Below are 19,714 nucleotides of genomic sequence, written 5' to 3'. Positions count from 1 at the left end.
TTTTGCGTTATCCTGTATCTTCTGTAGAAAAGGAAAATACTCAGAATTGGTACCGTTGATTCCTAAAATAGTTTTGGCTATCTCTAAGAGGTAAAGCATTAATAGGAATATGACCAAGGTCGGTGGAAAGTAAGATAAAGGGAGGCCAGTTAGTGCACGTGACTGTTTTTAGGAAGTTGATTCCTCCCTCCTCCCTCATCCTCCAAAATGCATGTCTTAACTTTGATCAATGGCACCCTGATGGTCTAGTGGTGAAGTGTTGGGCTGCAATCTGTAAGATCGGAAGTTTGAAACCACCAGCAGCTCCGCGGGAGAAAGACTGGGCTTTCCACTCCCATCAACTGATACAGTCTCCCGGAAACCCAGTGGGGCATTCTATGAGTCAGCATTGACTCAATAGCAACGAGTTTGATTTTTGGTAAACTTTAACCAGATTTGACAAAGAAGGCCTAGCGTTGTAAAGAGCCCCTTCCAAACAGGATATGTCTGGATATATTGCAAATCACCCTTACTTAAAATGAACAGTCAAGAAGCCAGTCTCAGAAGCCCAGCTTTACAGAACGGAGAAGAAAAGTAGTCACCAGCACTCACTGCGCCCAGAAGCGGGTGGAAGGGAAGCGGAGACCGGAGGGGGAGCGGGTTTTCCGTAAGGAGACTCCGCCCCCACAGCTCATCGCTGATTGGCGATAACAATAGGATGGGACAGGAAGTGCGGGCCCTCGGCCAATCCTCCAGCGTTCCGCGCGGTCCCTCCCGCCTGGTGGGTGTGTCCTAGCGGGGCGGGCGCGGGCACGGGCGCGCTCGCGTCCGAGGAACGAATAGGAGGCGGGGCCGCGGCGGCGCGCGCTCCCGGCACCCGCGCACCGCCAGCGGCGCGGATCTCCAGGAGCCGGTCGGGGCCCGGATAGGAGGCGGGTGTGCTTGTGAGGACAGGGCTCGCGGGGACCGTCGCCATGAACACGGTGCTGTCGCGGGCGAACTCGCTGTTCGCCTTCTCGCTGAGCGTGATGGCGGCGCTCACCTTCGGCTGCTTCATCACCACCGCCTTCAAAGACCGGAGCGTCCCGGTGCGGCTGCACGTCTCGCGGATCATGTTGTGAGTGCAGCCCAGGCCCGGCCGTGGGGGTGGGGGGCGGGGAGCGCCTAGACGGGGCGCGGGTGGCGGCGGAGGCCGGACTGCGGCGTCGGGCCGCGGGCAGGGGTCCCGGCGCCCCGCGCTCCCCGCCCCGAGCGGCCATGCACTCCTCGTGGAGACGCCCCGGGGTGGCCCTCGCGGACTCCCCCAGTTTCCTTGGGAACTCGCCGAGATCCCCTTTCCGCCGTCGATTCCCGGGCTTGCTCTTAAATTTTCATTTTGAGCGTTACTCGGGTCGGTGCCTCCGCTGCTTCCTGTTCCTCACTTCCCTCCACCCACGCGCGGCCAATGAGGGAGCAACACACCAGCACTCGCGGCGCCGCCCGGCCCGCGCCGAGTGCCCGCGGCTCCGCACGCCCGGCCGCCCGGTGCCGGTGCCGGTGCCGGTGCCATCTCCGCCCGGGTGACTTGGCCGCGTCCCCTGGCAGCCTTGCTGCACAGACCTGGTGCTAAAGAAAGGGAGTGCTTTTGTCTCTCTCACAACCAGTTTGCCCTGGTTGACATTCGCTTTACAGTTTTTGTGCTTCCACCTCCAAAAGACAGCACATCCTGGGTGCAGCTTTGAAGTTGGCAAGGGTTCTTCTTAGGGTACAATGAATTAAACAGCTTTCTAATAGCTGGGTGTGTGTGCTTTCTCATGAACCAACCCGGTTGCATAAATCGGTGAAAATGGCAAAATTGCAATTTCGAAATGATATCATTTTGCCGTTGTCTATTTTTAAATGATTGGTATTACTTTTACTTGCTAATATTTTGCTTTTTATAAGAGACATGGCCCCTTCCTTTTTTTTTTCTTTCTTTCTGATTCTCGTTTCTTCACTCCGTTACATCTTAAAATTACACTCTTGTCCTTCAAGCTCAGTTTTTAAAATTTCTTTGTTAGCGTCCACAACCAGTCATCTAACCCCCTTTCTGTGTGGATAGATTGGTGCTTGTTAGATTCAAGTCGACCTAGGGTCAAAAACCACTAGTCCAGCGAATGCTTACAAAAGATCTTGGCATAATAAACATTCAACAAATGGTGCCTACTAATATCTTGAACACGTTTCTCATAGTGTGGAGCTTATGGTACTTTGAAAGAACTAAAAAGAGTGGACCTGGCACAAAGTAAACATAACAAAAGCCAAAAACTCCTCGCTCTCCAGTCCCTTTGGCTAGGATATCCTGTATGACAGAGTAGAACTGACCCAGTGGGGGTTTTGATGTCAGGTTAGCAGCAAAGTGTAGAACCACTGCACCCAGAGGGCTCCTCCCAACAAAGCTAGCAGGCCATGAGGAGTAGCTGCTAATATTTTTTTAGCTCAACCACCCTATATTCATGTGACTTCTCTGCAAGTTGCTTTATTACATCAAACATTAGCTGCTGCATTTAACCAGTTTCATTACCTTCGTGTGTGTGTGTGTGTGTGTGTGTGTGTGTGTGTGTGTGTTAGGGCTTCTCTTAAAGGTAAAGGAAAATAGCAAGAGACCCACATTTTAGATTGGAATGTTTACCCTGTGTGCACACTTACTGGTTTCCCTGGGTTTTACTATTTTCTTGGTGGAACTGCTGTTTTACTGGTGCTTATAACTATATCTTTTACTTTAAGAAATTATGAGCATGTTAATTGTGTATGTTATTTTTTAAGGATGGTAAAACGTTTCTCTTCACTTCTAGAAAAAATGTAGAAGACTTCACTGGGCCTAGAGAAAGAAGTGACCTGGGATTCATTACATTTGATATAACTGCAGATATCCTTTAAAAAGAATTAAATTGCTTTTTTTTAAAAGTTGTATAATGAGATAAATGATGTTTAGTGATTTGGGGAACAGGGGATTTGACTACCAACTGAATCAGCTGAATCTTGAAAATTCCTATGCCTACATTTTCAATAAAGTGACATTTTCTGTTTTCCACATATAATGCACCCATGACAATAATACACAAAAATAGCTTATGCGTTACACACCAGAAACCATGCATGGAGATGTACCTTATGCATAGACTGCATTACATGTGTTTTATTTGCATAAAAACACAGTAATAGCCACAAAAAACTTTTTTGTATATTTGAGTTAATATTTTATGAAGCTATTTTAACTTCTTCAAAGAAACACATAAATCAGAGCTACAAAAGAAAGTTTGAATCTGTGATCTGGAAATAAAAGTAAACTTGGGAAAGAAAATGCTACCAGTGTCTAGCCTGCCTAGAGAGAATATTTCAGGTACAATTTCATGTAAGAATTCCAAGTATTTTATGAGGGCAGAGAAGCATATGTTAAGTCAATTGTATCTGGTATATTTAGGAAGCCCATTATTATATTTAGGAAGCTACCTTTAGTAGCTGTTTTATTATTCTTTTTCTAAAGCAGCGGTTCTCACTCTGTGCGTCACAACCTCTTTGGGGGTCGAAGGACTCTTTCACAGGGGTTGCCCAATTCATAACAGTAGCAAAATTACAGTTATGAAGTAGCAACGAAGATAATTTTGTGGTTGGGGGGGTCACCACAACATGAGGCTCTACATTAAAGCGTCGTGGCATTAGGAAGGTGGAGAACCACTGTTCGAAAGACTTTAAATAAGGGTCAGAGAAAGAGGAGCAGTTAAAAGTTACCTTGAAATGAGGCCGATACACGTATTCCTCTTCACTTTTAGTTGACATTTTGGCAACTCTGATCGTTAAGGATTTGGGTTAACATTTTGGCTGTGTCCTCCGTACATTCCAGTCTGAATTCACCTACCTTTGTAAAGTCCTCATTTAAATTGCTTTTGGAGATCAGAACAAATTTAAACAGTTGAAGCATAGCGTGTACCTGGGGAGTGTACCTCACTTAGCTTTCTGCTCACAGAATTGCTTTTAACTTGTTAAAAAGCAGTTTCAATAGAGGAAATAGAGCAAGCTATGAGAAATGCTCTATGCTAAACTTTGTATGTTTGTATGTAAGTCTTAATGGCATTTTTTTTTACTTTAATAAGGAAGACTTTGAACTTGTATCAAACAGTGATGTTGTGCATCTCGAGAGTTGCATTGAAAGAGTTTCTCTTATCTCCACTATGATATTTGAATTTTCAGTCTCGTACTTTGTTCAGATCTTCATGCTGCTGCTAAAACTTGAAATTTTACCTCTGTAGAGAGCTGCAGAAGACCTCTAAATTCTAAAACGATGATTTATATATATGTATATCCAAAAGTGGAATGTAACACGCATAATAAAGATGACTTAACAATTTAAATATACTGCATTTTTGGTAAATGATGCGCTCACACTTATTACTTATGGAAACGATGAAATTAAGTAAGCAGTGCTGACATAGTGCACTCAAGCGTATGCCACTCGTGTTTCATTACATTTACATAAATGGATTTTGGCTTCATTTACCCATTCTCCCATATTACAGTAGTTGGGGGGGGGGTGATGATCATGATGGTAAATGAAAAATTAACGAGTTATTTTAAGGTGAAAGCATACTTTGTTTTGGATATTTTAGTTGGTGAATTCAGACTGATTATTCAAAATGATGTCTCGGCTTAAACTTTATTAAAGCAAGAAAATATAAAAAATATCTTGTTCTTTTAGCTTGAAGGCTAGGATAATTTCTCACCTAGTTATTGTAGTTCTCATGCATATGCTTTGGTTTTAGCATGGTCTCCCGTGCTGAAAACCATGATACTGTATCAGAAATTACAAAAAGTAAAGTGTTGTCTATCACTTTTGATCTTCCAATAAGTATGTTTGGTTTACATTTCAAGTGCTATTAAATGAATACCTGCCATGTAATCAGAAAATAAAAATTGAAGTTAGTGTTAGTGGTTATGCGCTGGGCTGCTAACCTCAATGTTAGCCACTGCGGAGAAAGATGGCCCCATAAAGAGTAGCAGTCCCAGAAACCCACAGGGGCAGTTCTACCAGGATCACCATGACTCGAAATAGACTGGCAGTGAGTTAAATGTGCAATTATGTGTACAACAGAATGAAACACTGCCCAGTATTGCAACTTCCTTACCATAGTATGTTTGAGCCCATTGTTAGAGCCACCGTGTTAGCTCTTCTTGTCCAGAGTCTTACTCTTTTTCGTTGATCCTCCACCAGCATGATGCTTTTTCCAAGGATTAGTCTCTCCATGGACTGTCAGGAGAACAAATCAATCTGTCTCTGAAGAAGTACAGTCAGAATGCTCCTTGAACACAAAGATGATGAGACTTTGTTTCAAGTACTTTGGACATGTTTTCAGGAGAGACTGTCCCTGGAGAAGGACATCATGGTTGGTAAGTGAAGAGGCAGGGAAAAAGGAAGGCCCTCAAGGAGATGGATTGACCCTGTGGCTGCAACAACGGGCTCAAATGAAGGTGGCATGCACAAGGGTGGGCACTTTTAGTTCTGTTGCACATGCAGTCACTATGAGTCAAAACAAGCTTGACAGCACTTAAAAATATTCTCTTGTTAAGTGTCCGTAGTGGTGTAGTAGTAATGTGTTGGGCTGCTAACTGCAAGGTCAGCAGTTCGAAACTACCAACTGGTCCATTAGCGAAAGTCGAGACTTTCTACTTCTGTAAAGATTTACAGTCTTGTAAATCCACAGTGGCCTTTCTACTCTGTTCTATAGTGTCACTATGAGTTGGAATCAACTCAATAGAAGTGAGTTTGTTTTTATTAGTTTAGTCTCTTCTAATAACACATTTGAAGTATATGAGATAGTCTCACAATCTTCACTTCTAAGGAGCGTTCTGATTTTTTTTCTTCCTAGACGGATTTGTTTGTAGTTTTGGCAATCCACATACTTTTCAGTGTGTGGATTTCAAAGTTTTCAATAAAACTTTTATTCAACGTTTTATTTAATATGTAATATACTTTCAACACCATACTTAAGATGCATTCTTCTGGACTCTTCTTTGTTCAGTGTTCAATTTCACATGCATATGGGGTGATTGAAAAGGCCATGGGTTGAGTCAGGCACATCTTACTCCTCAAAGTGACCACTCTTGCAGTAACATTTATAAAAATAACCTGGCACATCAATGAAAACAATACCTAAGGGATTATGCAACTGGCAAAACAACACATAACTTGCATATCATTTGCATAAAAAGATGGCAATTTATAATAAAAGTCAAGCATCTGTAGGGGCAGCAGTCTTGGAGTTACTTTTTTGCATCTTTTCCCGCACCCCAGGGAAGCTAAGTTGGGGTTTAGCTGCATGTTTTTATAAGAGTCATTTGTAGATTGAAATATGATCTCTTCTGGGATGACAAAAAAAAGTTTTTCTTGGTTTGCTTGATCCTTGTTCAAGTTGATGTGTTTCTAAATTAAATTGTGGTAATTGGAATGTTCATATACCTGAAATAAGTCTTCTTTCTTTTAGACTTGGTGATTTAATATTACAGATAACTGTGTTAGATTTTTTTTTTTTAATGTCACAAGTATCTCAGCTAGAAATGCTTAAAGGAGCAGGGGAAATGCTGATAATCTCAAAGTGGTAATATTTAGCATTGGAATGGGCTAGATTTTATAATACATTTATTCTCTATAGATTTTTATTAGTTTGTTCCCCTTAACAGTAGATGTCTTAGTATGTTTCTGGGCTACTTCTCTCTTTTTTTTTTCTGTTGTAGTGTCAATATTGCAGTGGATAACTAAGGACTACTGAGGTCTGTTCAGAGTTGTCTAATGCTTTACTCATTTTTGTATTCCTTAATTTTTCTACATCTCGAGAATATATTTGATTGGAATGTTAAGCAGCTATTTCTTTATTTATCCGCAGAATATTCAACAAAAAATAATGTAAGTATGTATGCTTATAGAGTAAAGGTTTTAAAAACGTCATTCTTTATGCAATATATAAACTTTATATGTCAAAATATCTGGCCCAAGTCTAGTAAAAAAATCAAATGTGGTTGTAGTAAGAAAATTTTCTCTCTTGAGCCTCTTTTTTTTTCCTGACTGCTCTGTAGTTCTCTAGTATTGTGTTCAACAGAATGAGATGCATAAAAGGTAATCAAAATAAAATAATGATCATTGAAAAATTTTAGGGCAAGTCAAAGATATTGCTATTAGGGTTCTAGTTTTCACATGTATGGTTTGTTTCATACTGGATATCCTGATACATGTTTTTATGATCAATGGATGGCTGCAGACACATCCTCTCAATAATACACTGGTCTTAGTCTTGTGTGGGTTTCTTCAAAAAAAGGCTAAGTCAAATCAGAGGCTCTGGGAAAATCTGTTAAGCCACAAGGCAAGGAGTTCGGTGCAGGAGGTAGGGTGGGGTGACTTCCAGGGGGGAATTTTGGTTGATTTTCTTGCCAGCCACAGGATGACTGTGGTTTAGTGAGGACTTTTCCTCTATCATGTCATTCTTTGAGGGTAGCAAAAGCTGTCGTAGAGGAAACTTGTGGGGAAACATTACCCCATTGACCCTACAGCCCATATCTTGTTGGTTCAGACTCTTATGTTACCCCAACTCAAGAAAACATTTAGAAGGAATCTAAATGGGTTTTCTTGTGTATATCAAAGCTGTTACTTTGGCAAGGTATAAATAACAGTATAGAATTTTTCAAGAAGGGGTTAAAGAAGTGGAAACACTGCTTTCAAAAGTATAAAAGCCTAAAGCGGCACCCTGTCAAGAAACAACAGCTTTACATTTTGATAGTTTTGTTTAACCATAGCTTTTAGGCCCTTGTAGCAATAATTTTTGATGTACTCTCATGTTTTTCTCAAAAAGGAAAGCCATTATGTTGTATTAATACTTGCTATATGGACTGAAATGGACACTTAGAGTAAAGTAAGATTGCCGCACACCTGTACAACATATAAGGACTCTGGGAAGTTGACTGTAGAATTCCCTCTAGCATGCCACAGAGCATTACATTCTGTTCCCAGTTAAGTGAGCTGTGTAAGCAGACTTCAGAATGAATTTTGGATTCCAGTTTTTCAATGATATTTTTGAAGCCTTCTTGCATTATCCAGTGTTAAATAAGCCAACCTTCCCAATATGAACAAATAGATTTAAATGATTTCTGCAAGGAAATTGCAGATTGAACATAATATTAATGGTCCAAACACATGCAGACAGTAAGAAAACATCAGCGTAGATGCTTGCTCTTTTCTGAGCAGCTCAACTCCATTACAGGGTTTGAAAAAATTACAACCTGAATAGGTGTAATGAGTAGGGAAAAAGAATTCAGCATTAGGCAAATTGACATTCATTAGCTCTGGTGGTGCTGTCTTGTAAGAGTTGGACTGCTAACTACAGGATTGGTGGTTTAAAACCCACCAGCTGTGCCTTGTGAGAAAAATGAGACTGCCCCCCTAAAGATTTAGCACCTTGGAAATTTTATATAGGGTTACCAGGACTCAGAATCGACTCAGTGGTAGTGGCTGTAGTTTTTAGGGGGTCTCATTCGTGAAGGTGCCCTGGTGATGCTGCTGGGTAGGCAGCACGCTACCAACCACATGGTGGCTTCAAATACACCAGCTGCCCTGCGACAGTAAGGTGAGGCTCTGTGGCGCTGTCAGGAGTGACAGGGTTGGAAAGCCTTTATCAGGTTGGTATGCTTTGGACGTGGTTTGTAAGCGGTCGTTGTTGGTTTGGGATCATTAATGAGGAGTTCTTTGGTGTTGCTCTCAACTACTAAGTAAAACGTTGGAGGCTTGAGACGGACTAGAGGAGCTTTGCAGGAAAGGCCTTGCTTAAAACCAGTCACTGAAACTTGCAGAGCACAACTTTACTCTGATGCACGTGGGGGTGCCATGAATTGTGATGGACTCGACACCAGTTGACTTTTGTGTTATCATTAATGACGACGATGTTCCCTTAGCTAAGAGTACTTAGTAAAGTTGCGTAATTTGGGTTTATGCTCAATATGATTTGTGATCCTTCTAGTGGTATGATTAGATAGGTTGCCGGGAAATAGGGAGATAGAATTGTTATTCAGCTAGTGTACTTTCAAAGCTAACATACTTTTCACTGGTAGGGTCAGAAAGAGACCAAAATATTTGAATCAACAAAATTTGTAATGTGTGCTTTAAAATGTATTACCTACATAGATAAGTAAAATCTAAAAGCTAAAAATGTAAACCATCACAGATTATTTTAAAATATGTCACCATAATCAATATTTATAGTTTTTTAATATGTAGTTTCAGCTGTTTTTATACTCCTATTAAGTTACATAATCTATACTTAATAATTATTAGTTCTCTGTTGAGAAATATTTTCCACTGTGATGAGGTTACATGAGACTCACCAATTTGAGTAAACTAATCTTTAATTATAAGCTATTGTTTGGTTAAATTTGTAAGATTCATAATTAAAAGCTGTTTATGAAAAAAGCAAGGAGCCCCTCCTCCGACTTGAGTAGAGAGAAGGAGCATGTGTCTCCACAGGAGCCCAGGCCTGATTGCCACAGAGGTCAGCCGCCTTCACCCTCCATCTTTCTTTTCCCTATTCTTACACCAGCCATTCCTTCCACCACCCTCTGCTTGTCTGCTGGGTTTGGTAATTCACTGCAGTGGCCACACAGAACTCACAGACATAACTCACAAATGTGGATTCCTGGGGCAGTAAACAGATTGTTGCCACAAGGATCAGTAAACAAAGAAGACTGTCATTGGCCCACAGCAGCACCTCTCCTCCACCAGCAGCCATGTCTCTTGAGATCTCTGGTCCTCAGACTCTGAGCAATGTGGTTCGTTGACCCACTACTATGCCTCGTAGTCTCTTAGCCTCAGTGTTGTGCCTTTGCTGTCTCATGGTCTTCTTGCCTCGGCCTCTGGTGTGGCTTGGCCTCTCCTGCTCCCACCACTTAATAGGGCCAGCTGTCGAACTTACTTCCCTAGTGGTTCTTCTTTCTTGATGGTCCTGGGAATTCTCCCAGTCCCTGCATCTGAGACACAGCTAGGAGAGGACCAAAACCCTTTCTGTAGTGTTACACCTGTACATCTGCATAGTCCCACACCCAGAAATTTGGTGGGAATTACAGAACATGGATTAGAAGAACCATATAAGAAAAAGCACTTTACCACACTACTAAACCTATCAAACTAAACTACTATTTTGTGATAGAAAGCTTTAGAATGTTTATTGCCGATAGGGTCAAAACTCCAAACCAAACCCATTACCATTAAATCGCTTCTGACATAGAGTGATCCTGTATACGGTTTCCGAGTTTGTAAATCTTTTTGGAAGCAGACAGCCTCATCTTACTCCTGCAGAGCTGCTCGTGTGTTTGAACTGCAGACCTTGTGGTTAACAGTTCATTGTTCACACGAGAGCGCTGCCAGGGCTCCTTTTGGTAGAGGCTGCAGCCTTGGTCCTCTGATGGGGCCATTGAGCTCTGTCTTACATTGTCGCACAAACAAATCCTAGGTTTTATTTCAGTGTTCCCTCTCCATTTGTCTTTCCACCACTTAGTTATTACTTATTGCAAAATTGGAATAGGGCATTAAAAAATCACATTAACACAAAAGAAGTAACTTAATTTGCCGACTTTGGAAAGGCCTGACAGCAAATACAAATGAACTTTGTTAGAAAGTCCAATTAAGTCCATTCCTATTAAGAAGTCTTAACTGTGATTTATATTTTCTGAAATTCTAAATGCATAATCGGTAACAAAAATATGAAGCAAGTGTTCTAATAAATGAATTAATTATGAAAGTGAAATCTGTGGTATTAAGTCTGCTTACATTGTTTTTGCCTAAGTTACCTTTTTGTTTGTCATCAGCTTAGCCTGGAAGTAACTTATAGTTAAAGGTAGGTCCACTTTCTGCATTTAATTCAAACTGTGTTCTCTTTCAAAGGAAAATAGATAAATCTCATATCTGTTTAATGGTTTCATTAAATTAATTAACTAGATTATGTATTTTATGTCAAGTATTTTGTTAGGCATTAGGAATATTGAATACTTATTCATTCCTACCCTTGAGATTCAACAAAATGCAAAAAAAAAAAAAACAGGAAAAAAAAACCCATTTCTAGAGACACAAATGGTAACTGTAAACATATGAAATGTTCCCACAGCCTTCTAAAAATGCTCCAGTTATAGGCCATCATCTTTGTTAACAGGTCTGCCTAAATTATGATATTGGCGTACCCAGCATATCTAGTAACATAATTTGAGAATAAACATCCATATAAAAAGTAATTTCAAGGAGTTGATGTGAGCCTTCCTCTAGAAGTACCACAATTTTTAACATACTGATCTAGCACCACACACAGCAATTCACCTTTCAGATAAAATGGATGCTAGCATAGTACAAACCCATTTCTTTAGCTATGGGATCCTGGTGGTCAGTTGCTATTGACTTACAAATGTTCCTTCTCTCCATGTTATGCCCCTAATTTTATATCTTATACATACAAATAAGTAGAATAGAATAGGTAGGAGCCCTCCATCTCTGAATAGAAGTTGAGCTTATTTAGAATACATTGAAACTGGTTTTAACAGCACTGACATCCGGAATTTTGTCTTAGTAAAACAATAATGTGCCTGTCCAGTTGACCCTTGAGCAGCAGGGGTTTGCACTGTGCTGGTGGTCCACTGTGTGACAGTAATCATTCCTGCCTGAGACATTTATCTCTTTAGTAAATTGTATACAGTGAGAAGTGGTCTTGCGAATGTTTTATTGGGTTTATAGTGCAATGCCTTAAGCCATGATTAAGACCCAGGGACCCACATGCAGTGCCACTAGTGATGTAGGAAATGCTGCTGATAAGCAGAGGGAAGTCAGACACTATAAGAAAAAGCCAAATCGTTTGATATTGACTGTAGATTTAGGTCTGCAGTGAAGCTGCCCGCCACATCAAGATAAATCATCTGGTAAAAAAAGAAAAAGAAACTTAGGCATCTATTCTTGCAGCTACTCCAATTAGAACTAAAACCTTATACATTTTTTGCAAAGTACTTTTTAAAAAAATCATTTTATTGGGGGCTCGTACAATTCTTATCACAATCCATACATACATCCATTGTGTCAAGCACATATGTACATTTGTTGCCCTCATCATTCTCAAAACATTTGCCTTCTTCTTTAGCCCTTAATATCAGTTGCTCATTTTCCCCCTCCCTCCACACTCCCCTCTCTCTCATGAGTCCTTCATAATTCATAAATTATTATAGTTTTGTCATAAGTTACACTGTCTAACGTCTCCCTCTGCCCTCTTCTCTGCTGTCCATCCCCCAGGGAGGAGGCAATACTTAGATTCTTGTAATAGGTTCCCCCTTTCTACCCCATATTCCCTTCACCCTCCAGGCATCGTCCCTCTCACCACTGGTCCTGAAGGAGTCATCTATCCTGGATTCCCTGTGTTTCCAGTTGCTATCTGTACCAGTATACATCCTCTGGTCTAGCCCAATTTGTAGGCAGAATTGGGATCATGATAGTGGGAGGAGGAAGCATTTAAGAACTAGAGGAAAGTTATATGTTTCATCGGTGCGACCCTGTACCCTGATTGGCTCATCTCCTCCCCACAACCCTTCAGTAAGGGGGTGTTCAGTTGCCTACCAGTGGCGCAATCGGTTAGTGCGCGGTACTTATACGGCAAAGTACTTTTTAACCTTGTATTGAAAATTTGACTTTCGCCTGGGTCCACTATATCATTTACACGAGAGAGCTTCAGAATGTTTGTGGACAAATTGAACAAAAAGATAATGGAAAATTTCTATTACTGTTAGCAGCCCCCTCCTATGACATATAAAATATGTGTTGGCCTACTGCATATGTTATCGATAGACTTCTGGTAATTGGTAGGCTATTAATACTTTGATTTTAGGGATGTCAGAAGGTAAACTAAAATTTCTGACTGCAAGGGTGTTGGTACCCTCCCATATCATTCAAGGGCCAAGTGTTTTTTGTAATTGAAATGGCTAAAAGGTTTCTAAAGGACCTCATGTCTTAATAGTTCCTTGCTGATTTAAAATCCTTGGAAATAGAGGAATATTCATGGCATAGCTTGGCAACAGTGGCACCTGTGTATTTCTGTTTCCCAGCACTCCGTGGGTCGACCCTGCGCTTGAGGGTCAGAAATCTACCCAGGGAAAGGCGACTTACAAGAATAATTCCTTTACTGGGGATTTTATTTCCCTGTTTATCCAAGGATTTTATTTGGGGAAAGCATATAGATATAAAACCTTATATTACTATGAGGGCCTTACGTAATGCACTTATCTTAACAAAAGTAATGACTTTGTTAAAGAATTCATCATTCTTCTGCCCAAGAAAAGTTTACTCTAGATTTCTCGACTTCTTTTGTATGCTTTAAGATTTTAGCAGTTCCTTCAAGGTTAGATTCATTAATACAAGTCAAACTAAAAACCAGCTGATACTTTTAATTTGAAGTGACAGGTACTATTTTCTGATGAGCTAACTAATTAATTTTCATTTTAATGTAGGCTCTGAACCAAGTTGTCCTTTGGGACAAGATTGTTCTGAGAGGCGATAATCCGAAGCTGCTGTTGAAAGATATGAAAACAAAATATTTTTTCTTTGACGATGGAAATGGTCTCAAGTGAGCAACTTTTTGTTTCTTTTTTCCAGTCAGTGAGATGTTAAGGAAAAAGAAGATGTAATGGATTTTTAATTCAAGGGAAGATATTAAAGGGTGAAAAAGGACAATTGTGAGGAAGGAAAAGTACTTTTGTAAACATAAAAGTGAATACTGGGTAGAAAATCTGATATGTAACTTGGGATTTAAGATAGATGCCCAGTCCCCCCAAAAGACAAACAAAACCAAAGACACACTCACTGCCCTCCAGTAGCACTGCCCTACCCTGTGCAAACTACCAGTGAAACTAATGAAGGCCCATCTTGCCTATTCCTGGGAGTAAAGGGCACATGAGCATGCCCAGAAGGAGTGGTGCTGTGGTTTTCAGGGCTGATGTCTAAACTCCGGTAGAAACTTGCTATGCAAACCCTAGCAAAGAAGCAGCTCATGGGCGCAGGATGCCCTCGTATCGGTTCTCGTAACTTGAGTTTTGTGTAACTTGGCTTCCGTGAACGTATTTCTTTTAACACAAAAATGAGGGAATTAGAATGGTTGATCCCTCAGGTCACTTTCAGTTCCTGTGCTCTATTAGTAAATATTGGAAAAGACTTTAGGAAAACGGTCTGACCAACCCTCCATTTTTATGAAATAAAATGTTCAGTTCATGAGACGTTGATGTGCCTCAGTTAGCCTGTCTGGGCAATGAGAGAGGGAGGTTGGCATCATAGTGGGTACAGGGTAGACTAACCCCAAAGTCAGCATTTCAACACCACCCGCTGTTCCACGAGGGAAAGGGCATGCATTTTGTTCATGTGTAAAGGTAACAGCCTCAGGAGCCCAAAGGGCAGGGGCAGTTTTCCCTTTCAATAAGGTTGCTGTGAATGGGAATTGATTCCGTTGCAGTGAGTTAGATGGGGATAGGACTTCCTTTCAAATCATTGTCTTCTGATTCCTAGCTCTAGCCTCTTGCAGTCTCTGTTTTACTCATTTAAACTTTTTGATTGATAGTTCTAATAGCTGTCACTATTAGTGGGTTTGAATGGGTGATTGATTATGGGACACGTAGAAATGTAATGGAATGTAAAAATAAGGCGTTTCCCAGCCATGTCTTTAGATTTCAAGGGACATGAGAAAAGAGTTGTGCCTACTATGATAGTTGGTTACAAATAAAGGTTTGGGCACTGTTTGATTTATGGTGGGTTTATTGAATTACAGAGGCTTCCGTTGACTTTTGTTCATTTTCTCTTTTTATAGGGGAAATAGGAATGTCACTTTAACGCTGTCTTGGAACGTCGTACCAAATGCTGGAATTCTACCTCTTGTGACAGGATCAGGACATGTGTCTGTCCCATTTCCAGATACATATGAAATAACGAAGAGTTATTAAATTATTCTGAATTTGAAACAACATATTTTTATACTTCATGAATCCTCTCATTTATCCCCTTCCGTTTTGTTTTGGTGTGGGCATGTTTAAGAACTGATATCAGAAGGCAGATTTAAAAGGAAAGGTTAATGGGCAACTTATACTTAAAATACAAATAAAACAAGCGAAGAAGGCCCATAAAGAATTATGAGAATAAGACAACTTCATAATAGGAATTTGTAAAATATATGTCTATTTGAATTTCTCCTGTATTTCTATTCCTTTTCCCCCCTATTCTTTATGAAAAAGAATGGGCATGGAAGATAGTTAAAACTTTGGGGTGCCTGTCGAGCCCTATGAATTCCTATCTATCCATTCATGGGGATACACAGTGGTTCTGATTTAAAAGTAGACATTCTCTTTTTTTAGGTCCTGTCTGATTACTGGAAAAAAATACTTGTTTGATGCCAAAAGTGATGGGCTTTTATTCCATTTATCTTCGGAATGTCCATAATTCTTGGTTTTTTTACAGGTGACTTGCAACTTTCTCTACTTAAAGACTAAATACCTCTATGCTATAATTCATTCTGACTCTAATTCTAAAGTCTCATAAATCAGCCAGGTGTGTGTCTTTCAGTGCTTTCTTTCAAAATGTTGCCTTGTGTTTTATTTTTGTAATTTTTTTTTTTAGCATTGTCATTGAAATTTGAGAATGCTCGCATGGTTTATCCTGAGTCAGGTTTGTTCTATGAGCATGCCTAGTGCCACTATGTGGCCATAATATAACATTTTCTAAAGATTTGTTTTATAATTATTGAGGTGGTAATATTTGTTGTGTGCTTTCCATTTACAAGGCACTCATTTAACGTATGCTGCCCTCAATAATGTAATGAAGTAATTAGTGCAAGTGCTATCTTTATTTGCAGATCGGAAAATGAAAGAAACCTAGAAGTTTAGTGAATTGGTCAAGGTCAAATAGTTTGCAAGGAATGGAGTTAAAACTTGAACTAGGATCTTCTGATTGTCTAAACTTATCTTTTCTCTTATACCTCAGATTACAAGCTAGTCAGAATCTACTTAAACTTCTCATTATATGTTTTATAACCCTGGATGCCCTTTTCTCACCCTCCTAGAAGAGGCTTTCTCATCCTATATGGAAGTAACTTAAGTTTCAACCTGTAGAGAAAATAATATCATTTTATTCTTTGCATTAACTACACTTCCCATATATTAAAAGTATAAGAAAATCTAGAAGTATCTAAAAATAAAAATAGGGATTAAATATAGAACAATATGACTGATTCTGTGACCATATTTGACCTGATGTTTTCTGTGGGCAGAAACTCTCAGCAGGGGACAAAGAAACATCTTCAAAGGTAACACCTGCAAATCACTTTTTGTGAGAGCCAGACCAGATACTGTAGTTACACAATCAGCAGTCACCAAAAAGGGCTACTATTTTCTAAGACTAGTTCAAAGTACTAGCTAAGATCTTGTTATATTTACCTTATTAAATAAAATTGCCACTTATGTTGATTGTTACTACATACTACAGCTCTTGTATGTAGTTGTGTAGGTCATGTAGAAGAAGCAGAAAGACTGAAGATATAGCATGTACACTAGCTTGGATTTACCTCCCAGCTTTTCGTTAAATCTTCCATCACCTTGGTTTATTTGTCTACAAAGTGACAGAATTGGATGAGATTACTTAAATGGTGGTCCTTTCATACCACACAATTCTATGACGCTTGTTACATCTGTCCAGGAAAGAGATGAACATCTTGTTAATGTGAAGGTAGGACAATGACTGAAAGACAAATTAACCTAATTCATAATGTTCTGACACTTTCTGTTAGGTTTTATACTGAGAAAATTGAACTTCATTTAGTTTGTACACATACTACGTGTGGGAACTTAACGTCTGCAGTCATCACAGCTTAACTTTGAAGTTCCCAGTAAAGAAGGCATGCACAATAAGCGTTGTCTTGACCAGGCCTGCATACCAGTTTAATAATAGTTCATTATGCCTCTATAAACAGTGGATCGCATAGTTTAGTAGACATGAATGTTAAAAATATAACTGAGTTAATGTTTATTTTGTTGGACAAACACACCTTTTGAAAACCTATTGATAAGAGAAATAGAAGCCCAACTTAGCACAATGTAGAATTCATTTTTTCTTAGTTTTTTAACCAAGGGAAACTGCTCAGGGCCAGGATGCTCCAATATGGGAATAAGGAACCTCTGTCTCAGGAACTTACTGTTCAGTGTGAACCGCTTCTTTAGTTTTACCAGAATTGTCCAGTGTCCGGTTTAACACCAAGACCATTTACCTTCATGTCAGCAGTTTAAGTCTCATAATGTCCCCAAAAGGAAGTAAGAAAGTTTCTGAGCCCAGAGGTGATTCTGGGAAAAGAAAATAAGTTACAAGACATTTTTCTAAAGTAATTAGACAGTAATTTTTTTCATGTATTATTCAAATAGGCCCTTTCATCCTAGATCAGCAGGTAGTGTTTTTTATTCCCCTATGGATTTATACTTAAGGGAAACTAAGATAAACCTTCAGAAACTCCTTAGGATGTGATAGGGAAATGGGTTTTTGAATTTCCTGTAATTACTGTCCAGATGTTTGGTGGCGCTGACTAGCCTGTTTATAGTGCTAAGAATGGGCTTAAGGTAATGATTGTTTTTTAGTATTTAGAAAGCTTAGAGATGAGTGGCATATAGGTCAGTGCCAGTGTTGCTTTATAATTCTTTTGAGTTGATAAGAAATGGGTTTGTGAGAGAACACCATAAACTGAACTAGACATCCATCCATTTCAGAAACTGTCCTCGCTTTAGCAGAGAGCCTGTGTATATTATGCGTGGCTGCCATTTAAAGAAAGCTGTTTCAAAAAGTTGTTGCATGTTTTTAATGCAACTTGGAAAATTGTTTAATTCATAAATACAGACTCGTGAAAAAAAATCATGAAAATACTGAAGATGCCTGAGGATTTTCTTAATTGCAATTAATACTCAGCATTTTTTTTCTAATGAAGATGAGTTTTGTTTACAAGTGTAAGTACGCATTTTAAAAGACTCAGATGTATGCTTTTTGTGTGAAGCTGCTGAACTAAAAGTAAATGGAAGAAACCAAGTCTAGTAAACTTTTCCTTGAGAGTTTTTTTTATTTTTTAAAAATGTTAGTGGAGTGAGGAGGGTGGAGGAGGTTAATTTACACCTAAACTAGCTTCGTCAGAGACTGTGCTCCTGAACTAGATTGTAAGCTCTTTGAGGGCAGTCTGTCAAAGTTACATCTTTGTATCTTTATCAGTGCCGAGCATAGTGACTTCCACCTAATAGGCACTTAATAAATAGTGATTATGAATGAAGTCATTGTCTTTCTGATGTAATCAAACCCTGAGGACTGCCTTTAACACTCATCCTTTGAAAGCTCTTCTTTGGGGGACTTCCTTCTCTACCTTCTAGCCCATTTGAACTGTCCAAGTGCTACTCTTGTACCTGTTACCCATCACCAGGTGTTCTCGGGCTTTTAATAAGAGATCAAAGTGAGCGTGGCTGGTTGACAGGATTAATAAGCAAATTGGTTCCCTTGAGAAAACCATCACACATGAGACTTAACAATCTCAAGCCAAAACAGGTCAAAATTCCCGTTTCGGCTCCACCTGCCATATAGCTGGTTTGATGTCCCGCCACCCCTCATGGCTTGGAGGACTGGGGAACCAAAGGAGGTCAAGAAATTCTGCCTTTTCTCCTTGATAAATTAGAAAAGAACATCTTGGGAGAAATGATTGCCAGTGAATTTAGACAACTACAACAGACTCCTTCAAAATAATAAATCAGTTGGGTTTAGAGGGCTGTGTGTTTTGTTTTAACCTACTTTCTGCCTCATCTGGGGGCTAACTAAATTTTATTTTCTCCCAGATGAGAAACTTGGGTCTCTAGGGCTTAGACGTTTTCCCTCAAAGCACCTTTATTTTTCCTATGATGGGTTCCAGTCACTGACCTTGAAAGATGAGGCTTTCTACTCCCATAAGGAATTAAGGTCTCGGAAATCTATAGGAGCAGGTCTATTCTGTCTCATGGTGAAATGTAAGCAGTCCTTTTAGGTTCAGAAGGCCATTGCCTGAATGATGGGTCGTTACGGAAAGAAAAATTGTGTATGTGAGTAAACTTCAACTGAGCTAGATGGAACTTTTAAGCCAAGCCCTCCCTTTCCTCTTTGAATGTAGCAAATGGTTGTTTCTCTTCCGTGTGTGTGCCATAGATTCGACATTGGTATATGCTGAGTATAGTTGAAACTACCCAAAAAACTCACTACCACTAAGTCTATCTCAACTCACAGTGACCCTGGAGGATACGGTAGAACTGCCTCTGTCCAAGACTAAGTACTGGAATTGAAAACCTCATCTTTCTCCCAAGGAGAGGTGCAATTGGTGGTTTTGAACTGCTGATCTTGCCATTAGCAGCTCAATGTGTAACCACTGTGCCACCAGGACTCCTCTAGTTGGAGATGGGTAAGTTGGAAAATAAAAGGTTTGATTAGTAGTGTGTTTGCAATGGACATTTGCCTCTGCTATGACTACCACTCTGTTACCCAGTGCCATGCCGCCCCCTCTGCTTGTTCAGAATTTGGAATGGCTGGTAGCATCACGGGCTACTGTTTGGCCACTAAATTCAAGGTCAGCAGTTTGAAATCACCAGTCACTGCATGGGAGAAAGATAGGACTTTTCATTCCCATTAACAGTTAAC

At 39.9% G+C, this 19,714-nt stretch overlaps 1 protein-coding gene across 1 annotated transcript; it reads left to right on the top strand.

The window, feature by feature from the left end:
• Window positions 1–875: 875 nt before the first annotated feature.
• Window positions 876–15,005, top strand: SPCS3 (signal peptidase complex subunit 3). Its single transcript, XM_004696129.2, has 5 exons — window positions 876–1,096; window positions 2,793–2,866; window positions 6,819–6,895; window positions 13,504–13,619; window positions 14,850–15,005. Exons 1-5 carry the CDS (start codon window positions 954–956, stop codon window positions 14,980–14,982), a joined length of 543 nt encoding a protein of 180 aa, XP_004696186.1. The 5' UTR covers window positions 876–953; the 3' UTR covers window positions 14,983–15,005.
• The last annotated feature ends 4,709 nt before the right edge of the window (window positions 15,006–19,714 follow it).

This window comes from Echinops telfairi, unplaced genomic scaffold (genome assembly GCF_000313985.2).
Source record: "Echinops telfairi isolate 266 unplaced genomic scaffold, ASM31398v2 ScPeMD7_9;HRSCAF=40, whole genome shotgun sequence".
Classification (NCBI taxonomy): Eukaryota; Metazoa; Chordata; class Mammalia; order Afrosoricida; family Tenrecidae; genus Echinops; species Echinops telfairi.
Note: the sequence above shows the minus strand (reverse complement) of the source record. Positions and strands in the feature narration are given on the sequence as shown.

Bases quoted from the DNA above. Each gene is read 5' to 3' on its own strand.
- SPCS3 (XM_004696129.2), top strand. From the start codon at position 954: ATGAACACGGTGCTGTCGCGGGCGAACTCGCTGTTCGCCTTCTCGCTG. The intron at 2,867-6,818 runs ATATCCTTTAAA...TAATTTTTCTAC, and splicing joins TACATTTGATATAACTGCAG to ATCTCGAGAATATATTTGAT. The intron at 6,896-13,503 runs GTAAGTATGTAT...ATTTTAATGTAG, and splicing joins AATATTCAACAAAAAATAAT to GCTCTGAACCAAGTTGTCCT.